Raw genomic sequence first — 19,859 nt, 5'->3', positions numbered from 1 at the left:
GGCTACCGTCAGGTGCGTGCAGGTGAGCATGGGGAGCAGGTGCGCTTCATGACCGGCTTTCGCCTTCTTCGGGGTTTTAGGGAAGTTGCCATCCACAGAGTTGCATTACTGCCTCCTTCTGGTTTTAATCGTCCAACACAATCTTGTGATCAGTCCGGCTGCTGTCAGGACCTTCCCTCCACTCTGCCGTGTTCTCATAGTGAAGCACGTCATCTTTAAATCAGGTTTCCACTCGTCCTACTCAGTAACCCTGTTAAACGTCACGTAATGCAGGTTATTCAGAGCCCAGGTAACTCGCCCAGGCAACTTCATATGGGGAGAGAGACAGGTGTCCCAGCAGGATGTAAGTGCCAAGAAAAACTCAGTAAATATGCAGACTTTCAATTACATGTGAAATTGGCGGTGGTCTCTTGGGACACCTGTTTTGTTTCTTGTTTAATAATTATTTTTATTTTTAAAAATTTATTGTAGATAGTTGTGGTGTTTTGATTTCTGAATTAACCCGCGTGCCAACATGCCTAAACCTTTTCTTCAGTATATAGCTCCAACAGCTCCAGAAATGACTTTCGTAAAACCCAGACTACCGTTTTGAATGATGAGATGATCTCTTTAGCCTAAACATGACTTAAAGTCAGCTGATTTTGTATCATCAACACCTTGTTTTAAACAAAATTGTGAGTTTGTGGGAAAAAACAAATGTACGTTTTTTTTTTATGATACATAAATAAATCAATAGTTTGATAAAGTTCAGCTACTGTTAAAAAAAAAAAAAAAATAAGGACGTGCGGTCGTCAGCTTGTCGTGCTGTCAATGTCTCCTGGGAGTTGTAGTCCATGCGTGGTGCGCTTGATGAACGCTCACGAAAATAATCGCGGGTTTCCTCTTCAAATCAAACGCGTATCGCTTTGTTTACTGTCACGCACGGTAGTAGATATCTATTCAGCTTCGACTGTGGACAGAGTACCTCCGTGTCCCGTTTCAGCTTTTTCCAGAAAGTTTGCTCAAAGAAAGTGTGGGAGCGATAAGAGCCGAGCAGCGCAGCCCGGAAGCAGGGCGGGACCTCGGCTCTCCATAAACATGGCCGCGAAGTCCTTCACGGCGTCGGGCTCTGCGTTTGGCTGAGTTAGTTGAGGCTTTGAGGAAGTCACCGAGGGGCGACTACACACACACACACACACACACACACACAGCAACAGGTGTAAAGAAGATGTAGACACGCAGCCGACGCCTGTAATTTTTTTTTTTTTCTTCCACAGTTTTATCTCCGCGTGGGAACGGCATTCATAAAAAACCTCGATGTTAGTACTTTACGCTAGCCAGCTAGCCAAGCTAACGCCGCCGCCTCAACGTTAACTTGTCAACTTTTTTTCCAGGCAGCTCGAGTAATCTGCTCCTCCACCTCTTATCGAAACGGGAGGAGAGCCGTCAGCTCGCCCCCGGGCTGTCTCGATGAATATTTTACGGCCGGACGTCTCGGATTTACTCGGATAAGGAGCTGACCTAAACTTTCCCGAAGGCTTCCTTTTGGTGTGTTTTTTTTTTTTTTTTTTTCCCTCCAGTCAACTCTTTCAGGAATATCACCGAGAGAGAGAGAGAGGACATAAACAATGTTTTCTGTCAAACCCCTGAAACCAACCTTCAAGTGTTATCTCCCTCCTCTTCAGGTATGTATGTATTTTTGTCATGCCAGATTATGGCGGAGTGTACTTTACGTGTTTGGTGATAAATGTATGAATCGCTGTTTTTAGGTAATTGCAAAAGAAAATATAATAATCCTCAGTAAAACGTGCATACTGGTGTAGTTGTTTTCTTATTCCAAGTGATGTTGGTTGGATTCATCAAACACTGTTGAGTTTCTGCAAAGATTTCTCCTTGATTTTTTTTTTGATTTACCAGATTACACGTTTGCTTTGCGTCTTCGTAGTTGCTGTCTGGTGAAATGTCACTTGTTGGCTGAAAGAAACAACGTTTTCCTTCTAATCCTGCACAATTTAGAGAAGTGAGACCTTGACATGTTTGGTCTTTTTAATTCCATGTTGAAAGAGAGAACTAATTACCCAACTGTAATTTTGCATTTGAGGTTTGTGTTGTATTTGCCTTGTTTTGCCTGCAGGTTTTAAGCACTTGTCCAGGCCGCGAGTGAAAGGGTTTGATTACAGATGCTGATCAAGTGACCCTAATAATACCAATGTTTGTCTGGGTATAAGGTCACGACTGGTTTTAGGAGGTAATTTGGATCTTTCCATTGACAGTCAGTGTATTCAAGTATAAAATCAGCATTGCATGGTAAATACAAAATTACACAGATTACCTATATTTTTGTTATAGAAGAGAGAATATCAATGATGCACGAACTCCAAATGACTCGAAGACGTGTAATGTGGACAAGAGGGTGGCTTTCCTTCATTACGCTATAACTAAAGGACTTTAAACATTTTGATTAGATGTGCTATACTGTGGGAGGCTTTGCTGATGTAAAAAAAGAAATGCTCTGACCATTTAATTTTGTCATGTACAGTGTAATCCTGGTATTTCGGCTCTTGATTCCAGCAGATTAGATTTGAAATAAAATGAAAACTATAGTTAAAGTTCTAGATTTTAACTCTTATTTGAGAGTATTTACGGCCAGATCAGATGATCCATGTAGAAACTGGAGGCTTTTCTACACATAAACTTAAATGTTACACCCAAAAATCCTACATCTGAAAGTCAGTAGTTTAACCTCCATAGTCATTCGTTCACTTAAACTCTTAAGAGGAGAGCCATGTATGAACATGCACAGCTGTACCAATAATAATAGATAGTATCAGGCGGGTGTGCGAGGTATTGTGGGGTTCATTATTAATAGCATTAGTTGACTATACGTATACTAGTTGCTACTTAATTTGGAAACAGAACTTGCACACGGCTTATTTTCTCTTACTGCATGCTGTAAGTTTCTATGTATCCAATATTTACTCACCAAAAACATAACAGCATGATAGTATAGCAGCCGTTGTTAAAGGCTAATTACAAGTCTCTTTTTTTTTGTTTTGTTTTTAATTAATATTTTATGATGTGTTTACAATTGCAAAGACACATTTAAGTGGTAGTTTTCTACCCTTTCACCCTGTAATAACACATGATTTCCATTATCCATTAACCCTCTGATGAGCTACTGTCTGACTGTAACTGATGTGACATATGCTTCTTTTTTCTTTTGTAGACTGATGTGAAGAAATCTTTTGAACCACCTATTAAAAAGTTGGAGCCTAAGTTACTTTCAGGTAAGTTTATTTTTTGCATTATCCTAAAAACAAAACAAAATGTTTGCTCAAATGCAAGCTAGACATTCTTGATTTGTAGACATTTTATTTAGACATTATGTTAATGACCAGATGAAAGAGTGTATTTCTTTTACAGAGTGTCTTATGCAGGGCACCCCTCCTCTGTGTGCAAAGTGGTAATATCATTGAGTAAACTGTAGACTTGTACTTTGGCAAAAAAAAGCCTGTTTGTCATTAACTAATAATAACTGTGTTTTCATCCTAGTTCAATATTTTCTTAATCATCTCCCACAACTCTGTTTTCAGTGATTCCGGTGAATAACGTAGTCAAAACAAAAATTACAGAGGCCTGATTATTAGACCATCTTTGTCGTTAATAACTGAAATTATCTCGTTGCTTACGTCTCCAGATTTATTGCTGAAGCTTGAAAGCCTGATTTTGTACCAAGTCTCGTCTAAACTGCTGCAGAAGGTGTCTCAGTGGTTGGTTCTGAATGAATGGCTTTTCCAACATGGTGGCATTTAGCTGACAAACATTTTCTTCAAATTAGTTGGTCAAGTCCACACTAAAATTTTGATACGTGGGTTTGACCTATGGCAGGAAGTTGTCAACCCAAGCAGCGGGCTTGTAAGAGGGCAGCATAAAGCTCGGTCAATAGAGAAAAATTGGGATGTCACTTCCTCTTGTCCTCTTTGCAACGCTGAGTCAGCGTAGCATTTCCTTTTAACGACTATGTGGTCTCAAAGTCTGGACGATGCCCCTTTCATGGACATGGATAATTACCCATCCTGTTTTTGTACTACATCGCTGGTCTAACATGCATTTCTGCTCAGGCAAACATGCATCAGTCTGGCGCAACCTCAGCTAATACAAACAGTTCCAAAACATATGTGGTAGATGAGGAATTGTTGCTGACATTTTTTATTTCCTTAAATCACAACGTTGGTTTCATATTTGGCATTACAGCTGTCGGTAGGAGCTCGTTGTACCAAAGTAAAAAAAATATTTTCATTCATTAAGACCATCTTTTTTTATCAATCTAATCATGGATAAAATACAAATAAATGCCATTGTACATACCACCGTATGTTTAGATTAGCAATATAGCTTTTCGGACGTTAGTGTTCATATCTGTAAAGTCAGCAGAAATGCACACCTTTTTAAAAGAACTCTTGAAAAGTCTTCACAAAAATGTAACAATTTAAGCTTTCCAACAGTTGCAGGAGTGTCTGATTGCCGTACACCGCACAGATCTCCAACCTCCAGTTGGTTGTATAAGTCATTGTAAGTAAAAAGTAATTGTAATTAAAGCACCCACTGCAAGTGTTAGGGCTTGTGCTGCTGGAGTCTCCTGAATAAACAAGCATATGGATCATCATGAAAAGAAAATTGCTGGTGTGAGCAGTGTTCATCACAATAAACTACTTCATCACCCTCCTGGCACCAGTTCAGGCCAAATGCTCTTTGCAGCTCACTTCCTCTTTGTCATCTTGGTGTTTCCACTTCTGTCGGTTGAAGGAAGTTTACCTTCTCAACAGGAAATAACTGATTTAAAGCTCAATTGTTTAAGTGGAATCAGGATATGAAATTGTAAATTACTGTCCTCAACTTGTGCCAACTGATGCATATTTTATCAGTATGGTGCCAGGGTGTCTAAAGTGTAGGTAGCTCAGTACCTGGGGCAGCAACAAAGCCTTCATGTTTAGGATTTATTCTGGTATGAGTGTGAGCAGCAGCCTAATGGGAGTGGCTCGACACTCCCTTCACATAATGTGATGTTTTTGTATGCTGTATTCAGTGATGTGCTGTTTTGTAGGGAAAAGCTGTTGGATTAATATCGATTGCTAGTGTTTCATCTTTTGAAAGTTCCTCAGAGCCACTCGAACAACAATTCTTCATTTGCAAACACACTGTACTTTAGTGAGGTGTATTTTATTTATGTTACCACACATGGGCTGTCGCTTCTTTTTGTAGTCTGGTTTGTGTGCCAGACAGAGTAACAGGTTTCATGATCAGCTTCCTTATTTTTAACTGTACAGTCTCAGTTGGCTCTCTGGTGCAAAGCTTTGAAGTGACTCCACCCTGCTGCCCCAGTTTTCATCTTTTAAACATTTGTGGGGCAACTTTTTATAGCCGGATTCTTTTCTTCGACTTAATCATTTCGTTCGTGATCATGTGAAGGGGCAAAGGTCACGTTTCCCATAAAAGATAGTTTATAAAAAGCTGCCCCGTTACCCTAAAGCTGAATTAAACACTATAATGTGACTTGCACATGGTAGAACTGAAGGTGATTATCGTCTCCCTTATATTTACAGACATTTGGATGGTGTGTGGGGCGTTTGGCTTTTAGTTTCAGATGTCTAAAACTGTTTTGCAGCACATCCTTTCACACCATGCATCAAGCATTTGCGATAAGATACGTATCGGTGAGAAGCCTCCGCTTCCTGTTTGGTTGCATATCTACTGACCTGTATAAAGACATTTATTGAGTTTGTTCTGCTTTTGGAGAATCACAAAAACATTAGGTTACGTGCATGTTAATCTGAAGCATAAGATTAACCAACAGTATTTAGGAAGCATACTTTCCTGTCCACTGAAAGGAAATGTTAATAAATGAAACAAAACAGAGGCAAAATCTCATATGGAGGAGGAGGAAAAATCTCTTAAGACGAGTTGAACTTGCTTTTGGTTGTAACTGGTTTTGATGTCAATATCAAGCATGTCAAGACTTTGTTAAATTTCACCCTGGATAGTTGTCCTTATTCAAATTAAAGCTAATGATGAGTAGCTGTGCATAGCCAGATTTTTCTTTTTGTAGCAAAGTTCATTGGACTCATAACCTTTAATTTATCAACATTAGTAATGTAAAAGTACTACTTTCATTTACTTTGTACCAGTATGTATTGCTGCACTTGGCAAACTGTCCCTATTGTTCTCCAGCAGTGTCATTAAGAACAAGAACTTGTACCTTTTTAGCTGATGCTTCTTATGCATCCAACATCAGGGAGGAAGATGGTTAAAAGAAGAGCACTGAAAAGGAAAATGACTTCAAAAAAGTGTCATAATTGTTTAATTATATAAAAAACATTTATGATCTTTATTTCTTTGTATGCTCCTTTTACCTGTAAACATAAATTTGAGGTTTTTATGCTCATTGTTTTTGCTTTTCTCATTCGTTTGTCACCAGGGGAGATCGTAGTGAATGAGGTGAACTTTGTGAGGAAATGCATCAGCACTGAAAGCAGCCAGGATGACCTTTGGGGGAAGTTGATATGCACCAACTTTAAGGTTTCCTTCATCCCTCAGGATGCCCCGTCTAAGCAGGTATTTTTGTGGGTTTCTTAGCAGTAGTAAAACACTACAATGTCGTTGGTCTGATGTTTTGTAATTATGAAACCCTTAGTGTTAAAAAAAAAAACAAAACACATGTTTGAACTTCAGCATGTTGTTATTCACAAGGCTTTAAATGAAGTAGAATGAATAAGAGTTTCAGCTTTATATTTGTGTGTAACTTCTGTTAGTACCACCAACATATGGCTGAATAGATTAAATTCTTCACAGCTTTGTTTTTATGTTTGGTGCATCTGGCAAAGAGGAAGGAAAACTTGTGTACTTTCCTGCACTACATTGTCAGTGGTATCGCACAAGAAGTGAGAACAGACGTCATTTCCATCTACGTGGCAGATTGTTGACTTGATAATGGGACTTGATCATTACTCAGTTCGAGAACCTCGACACGATATACCAGCCAGTATTTGATACAGCATTTCAGTGAGTTAAGGGAATAATACAAAGTCTACAAGATGTCAGACATGTTTGCCTTCACTACAGAAGACGCAGTTGTCCCACCTGCTTATTGGACAGCACGACATTCCCCTGACCTGTCTGGAGCAAGTAGTAACAGGTACATGTCGTTCGTAATGTTTGTAAAATAACATTTCTTGTTGCACATCTTTTTAATTTTATGTTTGGGAGAAAGTATTCTGCTGGTTTCATATTTTCATGACACTCTTTCCCCATCTGACATCCACATGTAGGAACTTGTTACCTGAAACCAAATGTTTATCTGAAAATGCCACAATACCCCAAACTAAATTATTATATATTTTATAATTATATTAAACCATAATTTTGTCTATTCAGCAATCAAACCAAATTCATTTTAATTACGTAATTGATTTTGCACCAGCACATATCATCCTAACCTAAATAGTGGTGTATAATCAGAATTAAAGTTTGATGAGCCCGGTCGACTCCTCATTAATCTTTGACAGTTTAGGTGGATGACCAGTGTCGTTTGTTTTTCCTGGTCAGCAATCTGATAACAAATGATGTCACAGCTAACGCAGTGTTTAGTGGCAGTGCAGCCCGGTTTAGGATTAGCTTTGTTTATATATCTCCATTGCTGTAGATTGCTGACGCTGCGAGGCCTACTGCCCAGACCAAGGTTATTTGTGTTGCAGTGATGAAGCATGAGGTTCTGCCCAGCTTGTTTGGATCTGTATGAACTGGGCTACTAAAGACAACACCATCAATGTAGGATTTACACAAATATCAGGGCTTCAAGAAAGAAATTAAACCCTAGTGCTGGTTAATATCAGTATAACTGATATCAGCTTCCCAGTAACAGCCGAATAGAGAATCCAGGCTCGTCACTCTCTGTATCAAAAGCGTCTGTAATCCAGCTGAGTTGAATATACATTGGTAGTTAGTTTTAACTGTTTTAACCATGTGTATGTGTAGGTTATTCATAAGAGTTTGCTACTAGCATAAGAAGCGTAGTGTGCATGTGTATGAGGAGCCTCGTAAACAGGTAGCGGCGCAGAGAGCATTTCTCCATGTAATCATTGGCTGAAAATTCATTATCAGACCAATAATTCATTTTTACTTGCATATTGGCCAGTTATATATTGTTACTTGAAAGAACAGGAAAAACAATGATACAGCCATGGCAGACATAGTGTATGTTTTTAGTTCCTTGTAGTTGACATTAATACCTGTTGTGTTTTATAGGAACAAATGTAGTCTTCTGTCTCTAAACTTTGGCATGTGTTTTCTGAATTTGATATGCTTCATATTTTGTGTTTGGTCCTTTCAGTGAATGATACAAAGGGGAAGAAGAAAGTATTGGGCTCAAACCAGAAGCTAAAGTTCAACCCCACTGAACTCATCCTGTACTGCAAAGACTTGCGCATCATAAGGTTCTGCTTCGATGAGGCTGGACCTGAAAGTGCCAAAAAGGTGAGTGAAACAGAAGCTTTGACCAGTTGCCTTTGATTTCAATTTTGGTATCTGGATGGTATTTTTAGAGGCTTTTAAAATATGCTAGGTGTGAATATGACACAAAAACTGGTGGTAGACTTTTACTCTAAACAAAAAGGACAATTTTTATGAATTAATGAAAAGATAAAATTCAAAAGCAATCTTGACCGCAATATCTTAGTATCAGGGGTTAGGTTTAGTGTTAAGGCAACACAGTCTTTATAAAAGTGGACGTCGCTTCCAGGTCTGAAAAATAAAGACTAATGCTTAAGTGCCCTAAACTGCAATACCACAGAGTGTTGCTAGAGGTTGGCTCATAGACTCCCATTCAACTTTTCATGCTATACAAAGTCGGTCAATATTTTCCACAAGCCATAATGGTCATTTGAGAAAGTTAATCTTTCTTATTAGTATTTTGGCAGTCCATCGGAAAATAATCCCGTCATGAATTATATATTAGTCCTCCAAAAGCGTCCATCGGGGGAGGGGGCGTAGTGTCCTCGAGTTCCCAATCAGATTGAGTCTGATCTACCGCTCTTCCCCAGCTCATCCAAATATGGTCACTTCTGGCTCCAAAGTCCAAAGTGGCAAGAAGGGGACGTGCAAAATACTGAACTCGAGGCTTCAAAGCAGTTGTTCACAAAACAATAGGTGACGTCACGGTTGGTTGCCGCTTGGGAAAGGTTGGGATAGTATAACAGACGGATATTTACTACCTCACTTCCCTCATATATTTGTCCAAGGGGCACAAAATACAGCACGAATGTTTACCACAGTTTTCTGAAAGAAAAAAATGTTGTTCTAAGACGGACTGAAAAACTGTGAACCTGTCCTTCAGTCACATGTAATTCTACACAGAGTACCTTTTAGCTTTTGTTTTTAATGCCAGACCTCCTAATAACGAATTGCTGAGAATTAACCATTCGCTTTCCTCAGTTTCTCCTGCCCGTTTCACTGTTGGTCATTGCTGACCAAACTTTTCCTTTCCTGACTGTGTAAAATCGCTGCATACACACACTCTGTTTCATTTCTATGACTACTTCCTCAGTGACAAGGATATTTATATCATGCGAACTGTTGTGTGCGACTCAGTCACGCTCCATTTGAATAGAAAGGATTGACTTCGCTGAAAGCATGTTCAGTGGAGTCATTAGCCTAACAACAAATAGATATCAAGAACAATGCTCATTCAAGAGAAAGGAAACAGAGTTTGATCCTGATTGCACAACAACTGGCAGCGTGACTCTGACTCATCTCCTGCATAAAGACACTGGACAGATGTTTCATTCATGATGCTGCAGCTCAGTTTAGTAGAGTTAAAGTAGGCCACAGTGACAAGATGAACTTTATACGAGTCATGCATGAAAATTTAGTGTTTTTAATCAAGTGACAAATCATATAAAAACTCAGAAAACGTGAACTAGGAAGTTGTCGTGTTAGGCTCAATCTGCCATGTGACCGATTGATGGGTATACTTACCCTTTCTTAAAACACCGCCTACAGCACATCATATCAAATAAACATTCAGCAAGAAGAGATGTTGTGTAATATTGGGAAAGATGAAGTTTTAGGGCCTGGAAATAAATACTTATTTGTGAATTAGATTCACAAAGGTGGTGAGGAGCTCTTGGCTTTCTGCAGCCTCACTACAGAGTCCAGGATCTGGCTTCACTGTGTGCCCGTTGCATGTCTGATCTCCTCTCGTCATCTGGGAGCAATTTCTGTGTAGGTTTTAGAGCACTTGCAGCTCCCTGGTACATACCTACACCACATCTGGCTCAGGGTACAACACTCTATTGAACAGGGACACAGGTCTCTAATTACAGATAAATTACATTTATAAAAAAAAAAAAATGCGATCATTAACACTTAATTTTGTGTCCTGTACTGCATAGAACAGAATATGAAAGGTTTATTATGTATAGAGCACTAAAATAGAATGTGTCTGCCCTCCTTCACTCCTTGTGAACTTATTTATGGACACCACATATGTAATTACAGTGTGAACCTAAAACAGGGCTCAGTTCTTTTTTTTTTTTTTCTTTCTCTGTGACATATGGAATTATGCCAGCCTATAATACCTTATTTTGCCATAGGAAATTACAGAGTTGGGAGCAGCCTTGTCTACACACACACACACACACACACACGTTTTCTGTGTCCTCTCGTGTTATTCACAGCTTTAATACTGAATGGACTGCTTTGTGTGACTCACGTGGAGCCAAAGAGAGATTCAGTCCTGTAGAACCAGAGCAGTAGGCTGTCCGTCAGACATTTGCTCTCCCAGGTTTCACTTGTGCTTGGGCTGGTATAATTAAAGAACATGCCTCAAGTTAATTCTAGCACTCAGAGTGAGCCGGGTTCGGGGAGCTGAGTGGTTGTGATGAAACCTAATCTTCATTGAACATGTTGATTGCACCATTCAGTTATACTTTTGTTGTATTGTACTCTATATTCCATAAAAATGCTTTTCTTCCTTCTATTGTAGGTTTGCCTGGCTATTGCCCACTATTCCCATCCAGCTGACCTTCAGCTGCTGTTTGGCTTTGAGTATCAAGGACGGCGATACCATGAATCTAAAGGTAATCAAATATCAGGACATCTTTCTGTCATTGTTTTTAAAAAGACCCAACATCTTATTTGAAACTGTGATCTATTCTGTGAATCCAAATGTGACATTATGCACCAGAAATAAAAGTGTATCTGTGTTTCTAGGGGAGCGAGTCAATGGCTCCACCCCAAGAGGAGGATTACAGACCCCCATTTTTGACCGTCCATCTGACTGGGATCGGGAGATCAAGAGAACGGGTGCTTCAGAGTGGAGAGTTTGCTCCATCAATGAGATCTACGCCATCTCACCAAGGTTTTCAGCTCATGGTGTTTATTGTTGGCAAACATGTCTGCACCTCCTGCAGGAGGCCTTAGTTGTTCCAAATATTTTTGAATATTTTTGTCAATAAGCTATGTTTACATTGTGTAAACATTACATTGCTCTTTTAATGGGGGGAAAGGCACTGTAACATGCATCTCTGTTCTGGACAATACATACTATTCATCTGATTTCAGTGATGACATCATGGTGGGTTTCAAAGTGAGCATTGTAATGTGTGAAAAGACTCTAAATTACATAATAGTAACTTGGACCAAACTGAACACACCACATGTGGCTGAAACAATACTTACAGTTCACCCTGATTCATTCAACAAAATAATACCGCTGCTCAAGACACTTATCTTTGATACGCTCTTAAAAATGTTTTGGACAAACAGCAGAACAAAGCCAGTGCTAACACGTTTTTTACAACCAAGTCTTTCAGTACCATTTGCACAATATTATTAAATGTCAGCATGAAGCAACACACTTGGCTTATTCAGAGAACGATGGGTATATCAGCAGTAAAGCCTTTAGGTGATGTTTTCTGACTGTAAAATTAGATGTTGTGGAAACATGAAAATACATTTTCTTGGATTTAAATTGCTTGTTCTGTTTTTAATGAGGTGTTGTGTTAGATTGATTTGTAACATCAGTCTTTCTGTGCACCCTTTTCAGTCTTCCAGAGTACATAGTGGTCCCGGTCTCTCTCGCCGATCAAGATCTAAAGCAGTACTCATTATTCTTCACCGATAGGCGCATTCCTGTGAGTATTACAGATACTGATGATCTGATGATTTCTCCAATTAAATGTGGAGCCGTTTCTTAAAATTGGCTTCGGACTAGTGCATTTATCCATTTTAGTTATTCATGATTAGACCTAAAATGTTGTTTTATTAGAAAATGTAAGGACCACCAGTGGAGTCATTTCTAGTCAGTATCTGCAGAGTAGCATCAACTTCAATTGATCAGATCATCCTTTGTATTCCGACTGATCCATGTTTAATGTGAGTGTTCTTGTCTCTAGCTGTGGTGCTGGAATCACCCCAATGGGAGTGCTCTTGTCCGCATGGCCAGCATAGTTGATCCATTACAGCAGAGGAAGATTGATCAGAGGTAATGCAAGTCTGTCCCATTTCATTCAGGTTCACAACCTGAATTAAATGTGTTGTTAGTAATATCTTTGTCTCAGAAGTTCAGTGGCAGCCAGCAGATGTTCCACTGCAGCAGTGGGTTTAGGAAGTATGGAGATTTGTTAGAACTGAATAGAAGATATATTTTTAGACCAGGTTTTTGATATTATAACTGTTTATTGTGATGGACTAGATCTCCAGTCACCGATATCTCTCTCATGTTGTTGTAGGATCTTCACTGCCATCACCAAAAGCCACCCCCAGCGCAGTGAAGTCATCAGGTTGGATGTGGACAAGTGTCTGCCAAACATCCAGGACATCCAGAACGCCTTTGTTAAAGTTCGGCAGATCTCTGTCTTAGGTGAGCGCCATTGCTTCAAGTATTAAATCTTTTGTCTGCTGTGTTATTCAATGCACATTTTTTTGCTGCAGAAATGTTTCTTGGCGTGGGCGTGCAGTGTTATAGGTTTACAAGTGTGTGAATGTTGTGATTGTGCAGATCCTTTTGAGGAGTCTGAGGAGAGGTGGCTTTCATCCATTGAGAACTCCCGATGGCTGGAGTATGTCAGGTATGTAAACAAGCTGACGGCACTTGAAAGCTCTTCATAAACTGTCGGTGTGGTGGTATTTTTTAAAGGGTCAAAATTTAAAATGTCTTGCAAGCCTTCGCAGTGTTTACCCTCATACTTCCACCTATAATATGAACATTTTGTCTTGTTTTTGAGTTGTATATATCAAATCTTTTTAAAGATGCATTTACACAGTCAATGTTACATTTTTGTTGCTTATGTGAAACTACGTTGTAGGTACATGCTAGTTCTCATGCTAGTAATTATACACTGTTGAGATGAGATACTTGTTTACACATGATTTTTCAGCTTTTGTATTTTTGGTCGTGACCCTCAGATGTTCTTGACTCCCTGGCCAGTAATTAGTCACAGCACAAAAAGGACTTTAGTAAAAATCTTATCAATATAATTTTCTGAATACTAAGCTGCCGGTTACTTAAAAAAATGTGTTTTACAATTTACCATATATGTTGTTTTTGTGACCTAAGGTCCTTTTTGAAACTCTCTGCTGAGGTCGTGTACCACCTGGATGGAAAGAATGCCTCCGTCATTCTCCAAGGTAAACTCACGCTTTCCGTCATAGAGCAAGAGCTTTTAAATCTATTGGTCCATCATTTGTAATATTACAGCAGAGTTTGGCCTCATACATGTTACATACCACCCAAAGCAGATATTACGGTCAAATAGGAATGAATTACATAGTGTTACTTGTTTTTCAATCTGACCAACCTGCAAAATTCTTTCTTCCAAAATGCCTATTTAAGCTCTCGGTATTTGTCATTCTACACTTTTACAGAGGAAGAAGACCGAGACCTAAACTGTGTAGTGTCCTCACTGGTGCAGCTCATGTTGGACCCTCACTATCGCAGCCTCATTGGCTTTCAGAGTTTGGTGCAGAAGGAGTGGGTGATGGCTGGCCATCGCTTCTTGGACAGATGCAACCACTTAAAGAAGAATGACAAAGAGGAGGTATACGTCTTCATTTAAATGAAACCAGTTATAGAAGAGCTGTCGTCATGAATTTCCTGAGACACTCCTGCTTCATGTCTTCAAGTCGCCGCTGTTCGTGCTGTTCCTGGACTGCGTGTGGCAGATGATGAACCAGTACCCTGCAGCGTTTGAGTTCACAGAGGCCTATCTGACGGTACTGAGTGACAGCATGTGGATCCCCCTCTTCAGCACTTTCCTCTTCAGTTCTCCTAAACAGCGTGCTCAGCACTTGATGGTGAGGGACCGATATATATGATTGTACATTCATTTATTTAGTGACTTTAATAAATATGTTGTTTCAGGTGATGGCATGACAAAGCATCATTTTTTTTTTTTTTTTTTTTTGTGGTATCATTTCATGTAAAACCGCATGCCAGATAATTGACAGGAAAGAGTGCAACACAATGCACAAAAATAGAATAGCATTTAGCTGGTGGTCAAGAAAGTTTACCAATTCATGTGTTTTTGTTTTTTTGCATAGTGTACAATAATGTAATTATGTACAGTGTAAGAATAACCAAGTCTTTACTCTACAGGACTTTGCCAAAAACAAAGCCATCCCTCAAGGAGAACAGCAGGTTGCGTTTTTCCCTCCTGTTTGGGAGTGGTCACAGCAGTTCTCCACCAAAGATCAAACCCTCTTTAACAACCCCATGTATGTCGGCAAAGGAGCTGCCTGTGTTCAGAATGGGGAAGTGAAAACCTTCAGACGCACAAAGGTAAGCAAGATACTGAGTTTTACAAGTTTTAGGAGCAGCATCAGCACACTGTTTTTGTGTGCTGTCTTCCTTTACCACAGATAGACCAAGTACCACACTGGTGTTTTACCTTTTGGTGAAAGATGGTCTTTAGATGTTGAATACAATAAAAAAATTAATTCAAAAAAGATTTACTTCCTTTTTTCACAGGAATTAGTTGTTTTAAGAGTGTGTGCTTTCCTTGTCTTTGTAGGATGGGTATCACAAAGGGCAAATACAGTGTAGTCAGTGTAGTTTCCAATTCATTTAAAATTTCTTATTTCCACAGTCAGATTAGGATCAAAATTAAATTTAGGTATTTTTGTAATGGTTCACCTCAGTTTTCTGTAGTTTTGCACTGTTTTACAATTTATTTATTTTTGTTGTTTTTTTAGTCAGACGTTTTGTTTATTGCTGCTCTGATTTGATGAGCAGGCTGTTGTTTTGACATCAGAAGGTGAATTTTTGTACAGAAAATACATTAAATCTTCTTTCAAAGTTGGAGGTTTTAGGATCATGAGCATTTGAATTGAGAAACTGGAAAAAGTGCACTGTGGCCTTTCTAACTGCTACTAAAAAATTTCCCCTCGGGGATTAATAAAGTATATACCTACCTACCTACCTACCTACCTATACTGCCTGTTCATGTCAAGTTAAAACAATCGAGTCCTGTGTGCTTCCTCCAGCAGAAAAGCTACAGTTCCACACTGCGAGGAACAGCCACATCTCTGCGTAATGGACTGAGGGGTGGAGAGGACCCACTGCCCAGGCGGGGCTCTCTGCTGTCAGAGCTGAAGCCGTATTTCTCCCCAGTGAAAGACGAAAGCCCATCAGAGCGCTTCTTCAGGGACTGGTTCTCCCGACCAGCCGACCAGCAGGGTCTGCTGATTCCCCTGCTCATGCCCTCGCACGTGGCGCTCTGGAAGCTCTTCTTTCTGCGCTGGGTTCCTGAAGCCTGCATTCCCAAAGGAGGTCCCATGACCGCCTACCACAAGCTCTCCCAACTGGTTGACGAAATTGAGATCCTGCAGAGCCAGCTCAGGCAGTATAAGGGACCCAGTCCGGGCAGCACGCCACTCCCGAGCCCATGTGGGCCCCCATCTGACCGAAGGAGGATGTATTTTAAGGCCAGTTCCCCAGATGACCCCCCTATACCTCCAGACTTCCTCACCTCCTCCTTTCCTTTCACCCCAGTGGGAAACTTGTGCCGCCGCAGTGGCCATGGGACTCCCATTAGCAAATTTCTGAACGGGGCGAGGATCTGGCTGTCGACAGAGACTCTTGCTAATGACACTGTGTGACACAGTGCTTTCTTTTCTGAGCCTATACTTGTTTTGTAACAACTAATCATCTTATTTTCTATTACCTCTTTCTTTAATACCAAGAAGGAAACTGAGAAACAGAAATATGCCATTTTGGACTTCTGATTTTGAATTATTTATAAGCTAGAATTTGCACCATTGATGCTGCATCCAAATCTGAGGTCATTTTGTAAATTAAATGTTCTCTGTAGGTCAGAATCATTATTGTTCATTACATTACAGTCAGATTCTTGTTATTGGCAGGTGAGTTGTTACTGTGAGGTCTACTAACTGTGAAAGATCATCATTTTTACAATAGATGTATGTTCTTGTCTGCTCCGTTAAGATCTTTCTCAAGCTTTTGTTAAGCTAACTGTTATTTGTTGGTGAGTTCACTGAGTTAAGGTTGCGAACACCCTTTCCAAGATTTACCTGTGACGTGCTGCATGTTTTAAAGCAATAATGGAAATTTAACTATTTAAATATGTGTGCAGCAGCGGTGTCAGATAAAGTGTCCTTTCTTTGAATTCTCATTAGTCAGTAAGACTTCTCCACTGAAATGGAATAATGATATCTGAAATTGGGACATGACCATTTTTATTGCAGCAGCAATGGTGCATTTCACTGAACACTGATTTACAAGTACTCCATATATTTGTGCCTTCCAGGAAATTTATTTGAAAAGGTGGTTTTAAAAAGAAATTATTTTAGAAAGAGGAACAGAAAATAACACTGCTATTAAATATTCTGCCATGTGGTTGAAACAAAAAAGATCTGACCTGGTTGAATGCAACGGGGTGTATCTTTCTTTTTCTTTTTTTTTTTTTTTTTTTTTTTTTTTTTGCACAAACTTACTGCTGTTTGCTACAAGCGCCCATATTTTAAGCTTTGTTTAAGGGTTTCGTTCCAAGTAGCAAATGGTGTGATTTCAGGGTCTAACTTTGCAGATTTACTCTATTTTTGAAGCAGCGATAAGGGCTTATATTTTTAGTATCATAATGCAGGTGATACTGAGTGTTGGTGGAGCTGTGAGGACTTCAATCTGTGGTAGAAAGTTTCTCTTTTCTGTTAAAGGGGGTTTATTACATTTTTATAGAAGCCTTCTGGTAAAGAGAAAGTATTCAGATTAACAGGAGCTGAATGGGTAAATATTTGAAAGTAAAGGGACGGACAAGTAGTTTGACCCAAACTAGTTCATAGCAAATTGAATTTCAGGGCACTGAAGTTACTGATCCAGCGAGGGGTGACACTTTTTCAAGGTAGAACATGAAAAACATTTGCAATAAATTATCTGGATGCCAAGTGCCATAAATGCACCATGTCTGTGACACCTCGAAGTGGTTCTCTACAATCTGTGCAGACTGTTGGCAGAGAATTAAAGCCATGAACGTCTGAAAGCATGAACTGTATACACTGTTCCACATACTATATGTGTTTCTTTATTGTTCTTGATAATTCTACTCTGCATAGACAAATAATTATAATAGAAAACAAAAATTGAAGTTCCTGCACTTACTGTTAAGATACTAATAGTGAGGTTAATGTGCAAAAATGCTCACCGCTATTAATGATGCAGAATTTCCTTGGGGGATTTAAAAAATGTTTCTCTGGGACGTTTACTACCAGCTGAACTGGGGACTGGTGAGAAACACTTGTGGGGAAATGGATCAGTAAACTATCACTGTGTAAGCTCTTTATGTCTTAAAATCACAACACAGCATTTATTCTGAGACCCTTTGTAACGAGACCACTGGACAGACCTCGTATCTGTCCTACTATCACCGAGGAGCGTTGATCCTGCGACGCTAGATTGACCAGCTTCCAATGATACACGGTGTACTCTTGATCCCTTAGCAATAACTAGTTCAGGTGTTTCTTAGCATAGTTTATAATGTGAGTGCAAACCTGCTCTCCCAAATGCTATTAATTGCACATTTTACTCAGTATATAGGATAGATTGTTTTAAGGCAGTCGTTGAATATAATTTTGGCAAATATTATAAATACTGTATATGCTTGAAATCTTCCAATTAATATTTTTGATTAATGGTACTAAATAACTTTTATCCTTGATTTAGTCTATATTTTATGGAGATATATTTATATGCTGTGTTTTCCCACTAATTCACTATTGCACTCTGCTGTAATTGTATGATGACTGCTTCACCTGTGGCTCGGTTTGATATTGATTAGCAGCAGATGTATTTATTCACTTATGCAAAAGTTCTCTTAGAGGGATGCAGTTGCTACTGCACGTTGTCTGTGCCTTTTTGGGAAGATTGGCCGTTTTTGTAACTATATTCTAAATCTGTTGACTTATTTTAGTTTTCTAAAACTGGTGATTTTGACCAATTCTGTAAATCTAGCTAAATTCAGAGGTACTGCACTGAAGCTGTTTTCCTAACAGAAAGTAAGGCTCAAATGTGTACCAATAACCAATCATTACATTAGTTTTCAAATGAAATTGTGTTCTGGCTTTTATTTCACATTTTATTTTGCTCATGAAAAAAAGACATTATATAACAAGTCTTTGTTTTGACATGAAAATGTACCAAATTGCTGTTTTTTTTCCACCTCACATCACCTGCTGGACACGTATTCAAAAGAACCCCTGCTACCAGGCGACAATTCAAACACTGGGCAACAAAATGTGTAACTTTTTGTTGTTCAAAAAGCTAAAACGGGTGTACCTTATAGTACTTCTTACACTTAATAGAGAAATTCTTAAAATATATTTGGATTCAGCAATCAAAAATACAAAAGAAATGAATTTATTTATTTGCATCAGGACAAATCTTTGTCCCTTAACTCAGTGAACTCACCAACAAATAGCAGTTAGCTTAACAAAAGCTTGAGAAAGATCTTAACGGAGCAGACAAGAACATACATCCTACTTACCAAGAGAAATGTCCATGTTTTTTTTTTTTTTTAAGCATTTCCCCTTTAAAAACTTTATTACAAAAAAAGAAATAAATTAAGTTCCAGAAAAACACATAGTACACAATGACGAGCAATACAATGTATGAATAAAATCCTTAACCGATCTGAGGTAGCGCGTTACGGTAAATCTCTTCTGGGATGTTTCAGTGTGGTGTAACAATCACTGTGATGCGTATGTTTTTAATCTTGGTCGAAGGCACTGATGTTTTTTTTTCTGAAGATCTCGGCATTAAAGTCCCGGAAATGTTCTTTGATGCTGCTTTGGACGATCATGCCTGAACTTCGTGATAACACCTGGCGAGGTGCTGCAGTGATGATTTGCGTATGTATAATGCAAATCTGAATCTTCACTAGAACCTAAATATTTTAGTTAGACTGTTGATTTCATACAGTTTCTGAGTGTCTGCACCTTCCAAGCCTATTCAACACCTGGGTATTTGAACTTGTTTTATTGTGAAGTGATATTGCTAAGGTCAACCACTCAACAAACAAATAAATTGTGGAAATAACTGCATCTATTTTTGACATGTACAGGAAACTTAGATAATGTATTTGGAGCAGTAACATCACTACCTCAAAAATTAACGTAGGTATTCTGGGCGCTGTGAAGTACCACTGATATTACAGACCTCATTCTTCTGCCAGTGGATCCTGCAAACATTACAGAAAGTTGTATACACCATAAACAGTCCATGAAAGTCTTTTAGGGTGATGCTGATCAGTTGTAAGATTAAGATGAAGTATGACTAAATGGAAACTGGAGAAAAATACTATAAACTACACTGTCAA

The 19,859-nt window shown here is 39.0% G+C and overlaps 1 protein-coding gene across 3 annotated transcripts; it reads left to right on the top strand.

Annotated features, from left to right (window-relative positions):
• The first annotated feature begins 848 nt into the window (after positions 1 to 848).
• Positions 849 to 18,594, top strand: mtmr10 (myotubularin related protein 10). Of its 3 annotated transcripts, none has more exons than XM_069693504.1 (17): positions 849 to 1,230; positions 1,374 to 1,664; positions 3,206 to 3,266; positions 6,455 to 6,591; positions 7,099 to 7,171; positions 8,366 to 8,508; positions 11,018 to 11,111; positions 11,245 to 11,392; positions 12,080 to 12,167; positions 12,429 to 12,517; positions 12,765 to 12,895; positions 13,034 to 13,103; positions 13,592 to 13,662; positions 13,900 to 14,072; positions 14,158 to 14,328; positions 14,630 to 14,812; positions 15,517 to 18,594. In XM_069693504.1, exons 2-17 carry the CDS (start codon positions 1,608 to 1,610, stop codon positions 16,129 to 16,131), a joined length of 2,304 nt encoding a protein of 767 aa, XP_069549605.1. In that variant the 5' UTR covers positions 849 to 1,230; positions 1,374 to 1,607; the 3' UTR covers positions 16,132 to 18,594. The 3 variants fall into 3 exon arrangements, with proteins under 3 accessions (XP_069549605.1, XP_069549607.1, XP_069549606.1); XM_069693505.1 differs by lacking the exon at positions 849 to 1,230 and adding an exon at positions 1,286 to 1,298; XM_069693506.1 differs by having other exon boundaries at positions 849 to 1,664; positions 15,520 to 18,594.
• The last annotated feature ends 1,265 nt before the right edge of the window (positions 18,595 to 19,859 follow it).

This window comes from Brachyistius frenatus, unplaced genomic scaffold, assembly GCF_029030835.1.
Source record: "Brachyistius frenatus isolate BFR_SWC_R1_liver_20210118 unplaced genomic scaffold, ASM2903083v1 Contig_15, whole genome shotgun sequence".
Taxonomy (NCBI): domain Eukaryota; kingdom Metazoa; phylum Chordata; class Actinopteri; family Embiotocidae; genus Brachyistius; species Brachyistius frenatus.
This window is presented reverse-complemented; position numbering and strand designations above follow the sequence as displayed.